The sequence below is a fragment of the Gopherus evgoodei genome, chromosome 2 (assembly GCF_007399415.2).
Source record: "Gopherus evgoodei ecotype Sinaloan lineage chromosome 2, rGopEvg1_v1.p, whole genome shotgun sequence".
NCBI classification, from domain to species: domain Eukaryota; kingdom Metazoa; phylum Chordata; order Testudines; family Testudinidae; genus Gopherus; species Gopherus evgoodei.
Window position 1 is genome coordinate 75025763 of NC_044323.1, and position 13021 is coordinate 75038783.

General features: G+C 39.9%; 1 protein-coding gene across 1 annotated transcript in view; it reads left to right on the forward strand.

Annotated features, from left to right (window-relative positions):
* The window catches only part of RBMS3 (RNA binding motif single stranded interacting protein 3), a 580573-nt gene extending 574325 nt beyond the window's left edge, over positions 1-6248 (forward strand). Inside the window, exon 13 of the mRNA XM_030551001.1 lies at positions 353-6248. Within this exon, the coding sequence (XP_030406861.1) occupies positions 353-359 (7 nt within the window). The 3' untranslated portion in view covers positions 360-6248. The remainder of the gene's footprint in view (positions 1-352) is intronic.
* The last annotated feature ends 6773 nt before the right edge of the window (positions 6249-13021 follow it).

Here is a 13021-nt window from a genome sequence, read left to right on the forward strand (position 1 = left end):
AATATAAAGAGAGTTCTTTCTCATACATTATTACCCTTGAAGTGTTTACATAACATTAAAGCTTTAAAGTTATGTAAATACATATAGTCTCGTTTCAATGTGCTGGACTATGCATAAACCATAGCATTAATAAGATTAAAAATCCTTCTGCACTGAGTAGGAATGCCTGTAAAGTAGGATTTCTCTGCTTTGGCCTCACTATTTTCAGTTTAGTGGCTGTATCATATTTAAACAGCTGCAAAGTTAGTTTTGCTTGGATGCCTTTTAAAGGGAATTGGGTGGAAAAAAGGACAGGAGCCTATTTCAAAGTTGTTTTGACTTAATGACCGCTTTAATACAATTGTTTTCACAGACAATAAACAGGACTGAAGAATGTCGGTCTGAAATCTTTGCCTTGAATGGAGAAACTTCATTGAACAAGAAGTTGGCTTCCAGTTTGCACAGGCATCAAATGAATGCTTTTTTTTTTTAATTTTCTACTTTCCCAATGAAAACACAACAGTGTTTTTATGTGCTGTGCAAATGGTTCCGTCATGTAGTCTGACAGTTTTATTTTTGCTATATTTTTTTTAATTAAAGAAAAGACCCAGAGGAAAAACACTGAGTTGACATTTCATCAGGACGAACATTTGAATTCAGAATTTACCTGTAGGTGTATCTAGATTTTTTTTTTTAAACATCAAAACTGAGGATGTCAAGAGGAAGCAAGTTGACAAGAAAACTAATTGTCTTCCTCAAAAATTAAGCTACTTTTTTTTCTCTACATTTTTTCTTTCTTGTTTTAAATCTAGTGTGTTTTTGTTTTGGGGTTTTTTTTAGAAATGTTTAGGTAAGTTTATCTTGAATCTTAATTGCCTTAATTTTAAGGACGTCAGAGGCTCTCAAGGCAAGATGTCTATGTCTTATTAGAAAAAATGAAAAAGAATTGAAACTTGCTCACACTGGTTTCAGCTGGTGCAGAAGTTTAACAGACTGAGATTTTGGGGTGAACAACAAAAAACTGTACAGTTTAAAAGAAAATGCTTTTCTTCTTTTGGAGAAAACTTGTTGATAAAGGAACTGTGGCAACTGTAAGGATTGGAAAAATGCTGGAACTTTTATGAACTTTGTCTTAAGTATTGACAAAAAAAATTCTAGAAGGCTAAAGCATTTTACAGTAAAGTTATTGAATTGAGAAAAAAATAACTGCATTATAAAGAATGCAGGGTTTTTTTCTTGCAGAATGCAGATTTTTTTTAATTTTCAAAGTGTGATCGCTAGCAAAAGCATTAGTGCTTTTTATCTGCAATCTTTTTTATGAGCTTTAAGAAGTTTTTAGTCTGCTTTGCTTGTCACATTGCAAAAACCTAGCTTAAGAGCATTTAAAAAAACTTAAGTAGATAGGAGCTTATGGTCAAAAAAAAGTGCAAAAAAGCAATAGATAGAAGAAATTGTTGACAATTTCTGTAGTCTTTCCTAGTTGTGATCAAATGCAGCCTATGGATGGCCTATTTTATACCAAAGATGAAGTGACACCCTAACGCAGTCCAGGAGATAGAGGTTTTTTTTCTTTTTTTATCTTTATTTGACCTACATGGCCGGACCAGTTTTTACTTTCTTGTTTGTTTAAACTATCTTCCACTGGTTTTTTACTTACTGCATATGTTTATAATGATCATTTCAGAGCAGTTGGTACTAGAAGCTTGTACCTCCTGTGTTTTTTGCATCATTTCAGAGTATGAAGAGATCTGGGTTACCGACTATCCAGATGGGCTTTAATTTTTACAAGTTTTATGTTACCTTGTCTGGTCTTTTGTATTTCTATGGAAACTACAGTCTTCCTTCTGAATTCCAATATCCTACAGGTTCATTTCCTCACCTCAGTCTTTGTCATCTTGCAACATGTATAGTCACCTTGATTCTGTACTGAAGTTTTTCAGTGATCCATTTGGGTCACCTATTAGATGCCAGAGAAAGCAAACTTAATCTCTGTTCTCATTTTAGCTCTCCCATACAAGCAGAAAGTTAAAAATTACTCACGTTTGCATGCTCAAGCAGGCAAGAAGTTAAAAATTACTTTTCTCACCTATGATTTCTGTTGTCTTAATACATTGGCTGACAATCATTAATTGGTACGATTAGTCAAAAGACAATGGTAAATAAATTGAGTCAGTTGAAATCTATTTTAGAAATAACAACTATTGCACAGAGAAATCCTGATTAAAATCCTTGCTTTTTCCAAACAAACGGGGGGTGAACGAAGTCAGAACAAGACGCGTGGTTTTTTTTCTTAAGGCAGAAAGAACAAAGAAAAGCAGCCTATAAACTAAATCAAACAACTGAAAACTTCCGTCCATCAAAGAAAAAGGGGACGCTTCACCACATTCACTGTGGTACATTAAAAACAGGGTATCCATTAAAAAAAAATTAAAGCATATTTATATTGGATCAATCTGATTTAGCCACCCTGACTAAACAATATCTGAGGTTTAACAGATTTTTTTAAATCACGTATTTTTTTAAAATTACTAAATCAATACCTTATTTTGTAATGTAGTGGGGTGTGGGAAGGGGTGGGTTACCCAAGCAAATGGCTGCTAAATATGCAACATGTGAAAGAGAGGGATGGGATCTTGTCTGGTTAACTGCCATTGCTACAGAGCCTGGTTTTCAGGAGGGCTAAAGTATTCCCAGCTCCTGTTGACTCCACCTGGAATTGTGGTTATTCAGGACTTTTAAAAATCTGGCCCACGCTAACGTGGGGGGAAAGAAAGTTGTGTTTCCATCTTACAGAAAGACCTCTAGCTTTTTCCTTTCTGTTCCACGTGCTTCCTCATTGTTGCTTTCTTTTTGTGAATGACAGTCGAGTTTTGTCCTTGCAAAAGTTATGGGAAAAATCAAGCTAGCCTTATTATCTTCCTTTTTACACTCTGTGTGTGAACTCTTTGTATAACTAGAGATCCCCAGGCACCACTGAGTTGAATATGAAATAAATACATGTGGTTCTGTTTCTGTACAAATTCTAATGTGACACACAAAAAGGTCTCATTTACTATCAACAATGAGGCTACAAGGTAGCTACCATGTGGCTGATGAATATGCTGAGGTACCTTCCTGTTTCTATTCAGAACTCTGCTGCTTTATTTATACATTCAGAAACTTTGTTTTACTTTATTTGCTCAAAATAATAAAAAAAAATCTCAGTGTTTTTTTTATTAAGCCGGTCAGGCAAAGAGGTATCAGGATGCCTGTCACTTTAAACTGTTATAAGTACATTCTGTGTTAGAATTGTTTAACTTTTTGCCATGCTACAACATTTAACATTGTTTAAAAACCAAAAAAGGGGAAGAAGAAAAAGAAAGACAAAGGGTCCTATAAATCCAATTAATTATCTTATTTTATTGATCCCAGTATTGATTAATTGGTAGTTCATCAGTTGTAAACAGTTATATATCAGCAGGTAAGAAATAACATATTCAAAATTCAGAAAATGCTGAGATGGGAATCCTTATTTGTAAGAATCAAAGGTGAAGTAAAAGAATACAGATGAAATCTACTGAATGCAGCACACCTATCTGCCCTTCAGGTATCATCATAACAGAGATACCCAATTGCTTCAAAAAACTGAAGCTGATTTCCTTCATGTTCTGGCTGACAAGGTTCTTAGTGGCTTTTTTTTTAAAGTGCTGAATTTGTACTTTCAGTACCTATGTCATGCCAATTTAGCCTTAAATATCAGGAGAGTTCCTGAAAAGTTGCAGAAACTACTCCAGAAGTCTAAGGCAATGGTGCCTAACCCAAGTGTCTGGAAATAAAATAAAATCCATAAGCTGAGCTGCATATGTACTTCCCATCACATCCGACTCTTGTAAATAGTCAAATTTTAGACTTTTTTTTTCCTTTTCAAATAAATGACAATGAGAGGTGTTAGAAATACGCTGGGAAATTCGGAATACGTAGTTGTCACTGACGATTGAAAGTTAATTGGTATGATGGAACTAAATACAATATAATATATTGTATTTGGAGCTGCTAGTGACATATCCAGAGCCTAATTCAGGGCACTGAAAAGTCTTATTGTCCCAAGTGAACTAAAATGCTTAGGGAGCCCTCTTCCTATCTGGCTCTATTGCTGATTTTGTTAGCACTGGTCACCTGTGACAGTCAGGCCTAGAATTTTGGTTGCCCTCGTCTTCCCTTGCGCTGAAATGGACTCTTGAAATGTCCCTAGTGGATGAATACTTGTATGGTTCTGTTTGCCAAGGGGTTTAGACTGTCTTTACATGATAGTTGAGACATCCAATGTAATGCAGAACTAGATTTATTTTAGAGCAATTTCATCATGTTGTGTTATCTTCTGCTGTGGCTGCATGCACAACTGTGGAAGATGACAGATGGTGATCAGGAAAGTGAGGGATTCTGCAATGGGATTAAGCAGTAAAATGGATTTTTACTTGAGTAAAAATCAAATGAAGGGTATTATTTATGTATGTGTGTGTACCAAAATTCAGCAAATTTGAGGAAGCCTGCATTGTAATAAAGTTTATTTTTAATATGTCATAGTATTTTGATCTATATTATGTTGTCTATGGTACTGAAGGATGAGATTAATACTTACTGTGTAACAAGCTGCCTTGGTTCATAATTTTAAGTTTGATAGTGCTTATCAGTCAGCCTCTTCATTTTAATACTGAGCTTGACATGAATGAAACAGGTTTAAGGAGACTCACTCACTGAACTGTACCTATGGTAAGAGTCATGCTAAAGAGTGATAATGGGCTTAAAGTAATGAATCAATCCACTTTTAGTGATGAGACTGAATGTGGTAGTAGAAGATAGTTATGTTTGACCCACACACAGCTAAGATTTCTTTTCAGAACTTTATTTAACATGAAATTGGTCTTGATGCAAAAGAAGTGCCCTGGGGCAAAGGATTTTAGAGATTTTCTAGGAAGCCCACCTGAACTGAAGAAATACTAACGGTGTGATGGAAATTCAAAAGCAAACAGAAACACGCTGGCTATTCCAGTGAACCTATCTTTTCTGTTTGATGGCATTTCTTTTCTCTCCAGTAGTGGTGATTCCTTTCATTTCTGATACATGCAAACACACAATCATGCACAAACATTAGCAGAAGAAGGGTTGAATCAGCAGCAGACTTTTTATATTCCTCAACAAAGTGGATTTCTGGAATCCTCAAGCAGCAAACCTGGAGTGTGAGTCAGTGAGGGAGGGAGTTATTTTTCTCTCAGAAGAAGCACCCGCCTTCCACTTCGGTCATATCATCCAAGTAGACTGGAATGCTGTACGCACCTGTGAGACTCTTCGTCATGCCTCAGAGAATGCAGAAGAGACCATTAATCTCCCCGTTATGAATGTCTTCTTTGTTAAACAGAAAAAGATGACAAAAGCTGTACAAAAAAAGTTGCTTTTACTTCCAATGATGAGAAAAACTCTTGTGTTTAAATCAGTTGTTCTTGTTCTTATTCCATGCCCATGATAGTTGAGTTCCTTTCATTTTAATAACAATTTGTAAGAAAATGCAAAATGTTAGCTATTGACCGTCCACAAACCCATTTTTCCTCATAGGGCCAAATCCTGTGATGTTTTCAGCACCTCTTAAGAACTGGGCCCGTTGCATTAATTATATTTTCTTACTGTTGATTTCTGTCTCTCGGGTGACATATTTATGTCTGGCAGATTTTACAGTCACATATTTTGAAAAACTCCAAAAATGAAGCTTAGAGAGGAGAACATGATGTTCAGTGTAACTAAGTATTAATAAAGATGCTGCCCAGGAAATAAGTAAATCCACCTCTCTCTTTCCCCCCACCTTTTTTAAGGAAAAACCTGTGAAACCAGGAAGCATCCAGAATTCATACAGAAACGTTTCATTTTCCCCCCCATTTAAAAATCAATAAATAAAAGCTTCCATTTAAGAAAAATCAAAGCAGCTTTAAAAATAGACGAATTCCAATCATGAAAATGTTTCACATAAACGAAACAGAGGTTTTTTAAAACAGACCTTGCCGTATCCGTATTGTCGACCAAAGCACCTCTGTGAGCCATTCAATTCTGAATCTTATTTATAAGGGCATCATAGTGCTGATATCTCAGACTGTCACTGAACGAGCTGTACTGCTATGATTTTCTTTCTTTTTTTAATTTTTATTTTCCATTTGTACCACAATCCTAATAGCTGCCATTTTCCCACTCGTGGGGCTTTCTGTAGATCAGTGGATGTTAGGTTTAAACTTCTGTTTTCTTTGATGAAGCTTTCAATAAAAAAATAAATAAAAGAAAAGCAATGGGTGGCTGCGTGTTTTTGCGACACATTGCAACAGCGGCTCCCTGAAGCATTAAGCCCTGTGAAATGCTGTGTTATATGCTGAGATGGGAGGGGAACTTCAGCACGCTCTCCTTTGCCTAGCTCCTTGTCACGTGGTTTTAAGAATTGAATCTGCTGAGAGATAAGATTGTTGTTTCTCCTTGATGTTGGGAGCAAAAATCACCCATGTGTTAGAAGGTGGAATTGAATAGAAAGGTTCTCTCATGCTGAGGCCTGGTGATTAATACTAATGTCCTCTACACTCAGACACCACCCCCTCATCCCTTTCCCCCCGTAGGGTGACCAGATGTCCCGATTTTTTGGGACAGTCTCAATATTTGGGGCTTTGTCTTATATAAGCTCCTATTACCCCCCCACCTCCTGTCCCAATTTTTCACACTTGCTGTCTGGTCACCCTTCCCCGTCCCATCACCACCACCCAGGGATTAAATGTTTAAGTGCATCTACTTCAGGGGGTTGCATCAGTTTAACTAGATGGATTTAAATTTTGTCTAGTTAAACCAATGTTAATCTACTGTAACTTTTAAAATATAGACCAGGCCTTTGTGGTTGTAAAGCGCCTAGCTGGGGGGATGTCTCTAGATGCTATTGTAATAATAATAGAACTTGTTGCATGGAAGAGACAATGTATTAAACATTATTTTATTAGCTCCATCAATATTTACTGGATAATATTCTCTACATTTATTATTACCAGCTATAGTGCTAATCCTATACCATTGAAAAGGTACCTAGCAAATGAAAACTAGTGAACTTTAAGTGGGTTATCCACTGACCTTTATTCAGCCATAGGTATTGCCAAATGAAAAACGCTATGGTCTACTTGAACACCAGTCCTATGGGATTAAGCTTCAATTTTCCAAGCAAAATCTTTTTTCTCTTCCCCTGTGTTGGTGATAAATGTTAGGTATAGTATACACCACATTAATAGGTAAGACATGCATAATATTGACATAGTATACATCAGTGCTAGGCAGTTATGTTAATCGAATGTATTATGCGCGCCCCTATAATTCTGTTCACCCATGGCAAGTATCCACCAACACTTTGCACAGCTGAAATAAGCTTTGGCATTAGAAAATAAGAATCCTATAAAAGCCAAGAATCATGAATGCTGTGACCTAGCATAGGGTGTTGGACCTCTACACCAGGGGTGGGCAAACTTTTTGGGCCAAGAGCCACATCTGGATGGGGAAATTGTATGCAGGGCCGGGGCAGGGGGTTGGGGTGCAGGAGGGAATGCAGGGTGTGGGAGGGGGTGCAGTGTGCAGGAAGGGGATCAGGGCAAGGGATTGGGGCAGAGGAAGGGTGTGGAGTGTATGAGGGGGCTCAGGAAAGGGGGTTGGGGTGCAGGAGGGGGCTCAGGAAAGGGGTGCAGGGTGCAGCAGGGGACTCAAGGCAGGGAGTTGGAGTGCAGGAGGTGCAAGGTGCAGGCGGGGGGGTTGGGCAGGGATTTGGGGGGTGGGATGCAGGTGGCATTTGGGCCCAGGCCTGGTGTCGCTTACCTAAAGTGGCTCTGGGGTGGCAGCAGCACACACCAGGGCCAGGGCAAGCTGTCTGTCCTGGTCCTGGTCCTGGCCCTGGCCCTGCACCACTCCAGAAAGTGCTGTGGTCCCTGGGAAAGGAGAGCTCCGCATGCGCTGCCCTTTCCGCGCCTCCAGGTATCTCCTCCGAAGCTCCCATTGACTGAGGTTCCCTGTTCCGGGCCAATGGGAGCTGTGGGGGAGGGGGGGCGCCTGGAGGCAAGGGCAACATGCAGAGCCTTCTGCCTCCCCCCACCCGGGTGCCGCAGGGATGTTGTGCCGGGCACTTCTGAGAGCAGCACCACAGGGGCCAATCCCACCTGCTGGAGCCAAAGCCCTGAGGGGCCAGATCTGGCCTGCGGGCCGCAGTTTGTCCACCTCTACTCTACACCCAACTGGCTGAGAACAGAAATAAGAAAAGTGCAGAACAAACCAACAAGTTAAGGAACTGTTACAAACTGGTGGGTTGGATATTAGTGATATGTAAAGAGTTTGTAACATGTAAAAGTACGCTATAAATACTATAGCTGAAGTGTGTAGCTCTGAAGCACACCTGTGTAAGGTGAACACGCTGCAAGAAGTTTCTTCCGAGAAGAAGGGTATGTATGGCTCCTTTTTGTGCCGTACTGCTTTGTCTTTAAACCGTAAATTTGGCTAAGTTTGGTATTTGGGCTCAAACATTTTTAAGAGTAGTCAAACAGTTGAGTACACATTTTAGTCAATAGTGGTTGTAGAATGGCACACCAGAGCTTCTATATAAGCTCTTCTTCAGCACAGGACAAATTCTGCCTACTCCTATATTCATCTAAAGCAACTGATAATGAAACTCGCAACTCCATTGAGCATCCTTGCCACGATTTTACTCTATTTCCTAGGCTGAGTTAGCAACTATTGCTGACATGAACCAGGTAAAGATTTATCTAGCAGGGTGCCACTAATTTTAGTACTACCAGGAAGTAGAGGCAGGGGAATGTAAGGCTTTCATTGGTTGGTACCAAGAACAATCAGTCATTCAGTTAGAAAAAAAAGCAGTAAAGGGGGCCATTTATTTGAGGAAAAAATAAAAATCATAACTGAGAATGGAGGCCTCGCTCAGCTCCCAAACAGACAGACACACAAATACATTCCCAGTTCTAGTATGCTGTTAAACAAACGACCTTCTCCCTGTTCACAACTTTTGAGGAGCTCTTAGGAGCCTTCTTAGTCATTGCACAGTGAATTAAAATGCCCATGTTAGTGCTAAGAAATGCATATTTGAACCAATGCTTCACTTCTTGGCTGGCTCTGCATCTTCTCACATTGCACACTTTTCTTCCTAACAAGCTCCCGCAGCAGGCTGACCATTAGTTGAACAGATGTATCACCAGCAGTCCCAAGGAGCCACCACCTTCTCTTTCCCTTCCCTGCAGTTTCTTTTCAACACCCCCCAAGTGGGGCTATTAGGGTTTGTGCTGCTTTCTTATTTGTACCTGGACAGCAGGCGTGTATATTTATATTATGATAACACTCAAAAGGCCCCAAGTCATTCTGGGATCCCATAGTGCTGGGTGCTGCACAAACAAAGAAACAAGACCATCTGTGCCCAAGTGTCTTTACAATTTATAATCAAAAAGCCATTAAATGCTAGCGCTGCCTTTTGTCTTAGACACTTGGGCACAGATGGAACCGTGGGGGATTGCTCTGCTCATCACGGTGTTTAGTGATCATTTGACTGCTGTACATGGATTCAGTCCTCCTTCCAAAAGTCAGCTTCCATTTTTGTTCATTGATTATTCTGTTCTAGGAACTTTTGGGATGGAAGGTTCAGTTTGCAAATGTTTGCTTTGATTATCGGCAAGGCAGACAGACCAGAAGTCCATATCTTTTTTGAGTGCCATAGAGCAGAAGCCATATGGAAGTGTCAATTGTTATTAATAAGAACTTGATTAAACTTCTTTGGCGCTTCAAATGCCTGATAGAATGGATTGTTCTGCAAACTGGCAATTTTGCATCTTTTCCTGTTTCTGGAACAAATGTTTAAAAAAAGACTTGTTATAGAGGTAAACGGTAATTCAGACAAAATACAGCACAGTTTTAGAAAAAGGTAGATTGTGCCAAACCAGCATGATCTCCTTCTTTGAGCTAACTGATATTTTTTTTTTTAGAAAAAGGAAAAGCAATAGATCTAATCTACCTGGATTTCAGTAAGGAATTTGATACAGTTCCGCATGGGAAATTATTAGTTAAATTGGAGAAGATGGAGATTTATGAGAATTGAAAGGTGGATAAGGAACAGGTTAAAGGGGAGACTACAACTGGTCATACTGAAAGCCTGAATTATCAGGCTTGAGGGAGGTTACTAGTGAAGTTCCTCAGGGATCGGTCTTGGGACCTAGGTTATTTAACATTTTTATTAGTGACCTTGGTTTAAAAAGTTGGAGTGTGCTAATAAAACTTTGCAGCTGATGCAAATTTGGGAGGTATTGTCAATACAGATGACCAGAATATCATACACGAAGATCTGGACGGCCTTGAAAATTGTAATAATAGAAATGGGATGAAATGTAATAGTGGAAAATCTTGCACTTAGGCACTAACAATAAGAACTTTTGCTATAAACTGGGGACATATCAGTTGGAAGAGACAGAGGCGAAGAAAGACCACAGTGTATTGGTTGATTACAGGATGACTCTGAGTCACCAGTGTGATGTGGCTGGGAAAAAAGGCTAATACAGTCCTAGAATGCGTCAGGCGAGGTATTCCCAGTAGAGACAGGGAAGTGTTAGTAACATTTTACAAGGCACTGGTGAGACCTCATCTGGAATACTGTGTGCAATTCTACTCGCCCATGTTTAAGAAGGATGAATTCACAGTGGAATAGTTGCAGAGAGAGGCTACTAGGATCATCAGAGGAATGGAAAACCTACCTCAAGAGAGGAGACTCAAAGAGCTTGTCTTGTTTAGCTTAACCGGAAGGAGAATGAGGAGAGAGATGATTGCTCCCTATAAATACATCAGAGGGATAAATTCCAGGGAGGAGAGGAATTATGTAAGTTAAGTGCCATAGGTGACATAAGAACAAATGGAGCTAAATTGTCTATCAATAAATTTAGACTTGAAATTAGATGAAGGTTTCTTACCATCAGAGGAGTGAAGTTCTGGAACAGCCTTCCAAGGGAAGTGTAGTGGGGGGCAAAAAAAAATCGTAACTGGCTTCAAGACTGAACTTGATAAGTTTATGAAGGGCATGGTATGATGAGGTTGCCTACAATGGCATGTAGTTGATCTGTTGCTGCTATAAGCAAATATCTCCGATAGCCTCTAGTGATGGGACACTAGATAGGGAGGGCTCTGAGTTACAACAGAGAATTCTTTCCTAGGTATCTGCCTGCTGGGTCTTGCCCACATGCTCCAGGTTTAACTGATCGCCACATTTGGGGTCAGATTGGCAGAGATCCTGGGCGGGGGGGTTGCCTTCCTCTGCTGCATGGGGCATGGGTCACTTTCAGGTTTAAATTAGTGTAAAAGGTGGAATCTCTGTAACTTTGTCTTTAAACCATGATTTGAGGCCTTCAGTAACTCAGATAGAGGTTATAGTTCTATTACAGGAGAGACTGGGTGAGATTCTGTGGCCTACGCTGTGCCGGAGGTCAGACTAGATGAGCATAATGGTCCCTTCTGGCTTTAGAGTCTATGATTTGAGGGAATATGCTGCCTTATGAAGTGCATAATTCATCCCTGTGCAGAGAGACAGGAAATAGCCTATGTACAACAAAAGTCCAACTAAAACCCTCAACTGCACATTTAAAGGATGCGTAGTCCCTGTGCTTCCTCTCTGAACTAGACTGAACATCGCCCATTGTAATCATTTGTCATGGTACAATTCCCCACTCTGAACCTTAGCGTCCAAAAGATGGGGTACCAGCATGAATTCCTCTAAGCTCAATTACCAGCTTAGAACCTGTAGCACTGCCACCAACCAGGAATTCCAGTGCCTGGTACACTCTGGTCCCCCCAAAACCTTGCCCGGGGACCCCCAAGACCCAAACCCTCTGGATCTTAACACAAGGAAAGTAAACCCTTTCCCTCACCGTTGCTTCTCCCAGGCTTCCCCGCCCTGGGTTACCCTGGAAGATCACTGTGATTCAAACTCCTTGAATCTTAAAACAGAGAGGAAAATGCACCTTCCCCCCTCCTCCTCGCTTCCCCTCCCAGATTCTCCCTGAGAGAGACAGTAACCTAACACAGAGAGAAATTAGCCTCTCTCTCCCCCTTCCCTCCTTTCTCCCCACCAATTCCCTGGTGAATCCAGACCCAGTCCCCTGGGGTCTCACCAGAATAAAAAAACAATCAGGTTCTTAAACAAGAAAAGCTTTTAATTAAAGAAAGAAAAAAACAGTAAAAATTATCTTTGTAAATTTAAAATGGAATAGGTACAGGGTCTTTCAGCTATAGACACTGGGAATACCCTCCCAGCCTAAGTATACAAGTACAAATTAAAATCCTTTCAGCAAATACACATTTGCAAATAAAAAAAACAACCATAAGCCTAACTCGCTTTATCTATCTAGTACTTACTATTCTGGACTTATAAGAGCCTGTATCGGAGAGATTGGAGAGAAACCTGGTTGCACGTCTGGTCCCTCTGAGCCCCAGAGTGAACAACAACCAAACACTAACAGCACACACAAAAACTTCCCTCCTTCAAGATTTGAAAATATCCTGTTCCCTGATTGGTCCTCTGGTCAGGTGACAGCCAGGCTCACTGAACTTAACCCTTTACAGGCAAAAGAGACATGAAGTACTCCTGTTCTATTAACACTTACTTATTTGTTTATGACATCATTCAGTTATGATGTGCAAAAGAGAGTTGTTTAGATCACTCCTTATAATAGAATTCCCTTTTGGCTAAGAGGCCATAACCTACATCACTGCAGTGTCATTTGTTATGATTTTTTTTTTAAATGGGAGGTGTAATATAAGTCATGAAGGATTTTTCATACTTTTTACTGTGGAACAGCATGTTGCTAATTATGTGTATTACAGAAGCTCCTAAAGACACTAACCAAGATTAGCCCTTCCCCATTGTGCTAGGTGCTGTACTACATACGCAGAATCTCTGCCCTGATTGCTTACAGTCTACATAGTCAAAACAGATGATGAGTTGGAGAAAGGACTCCCATAGATTTTT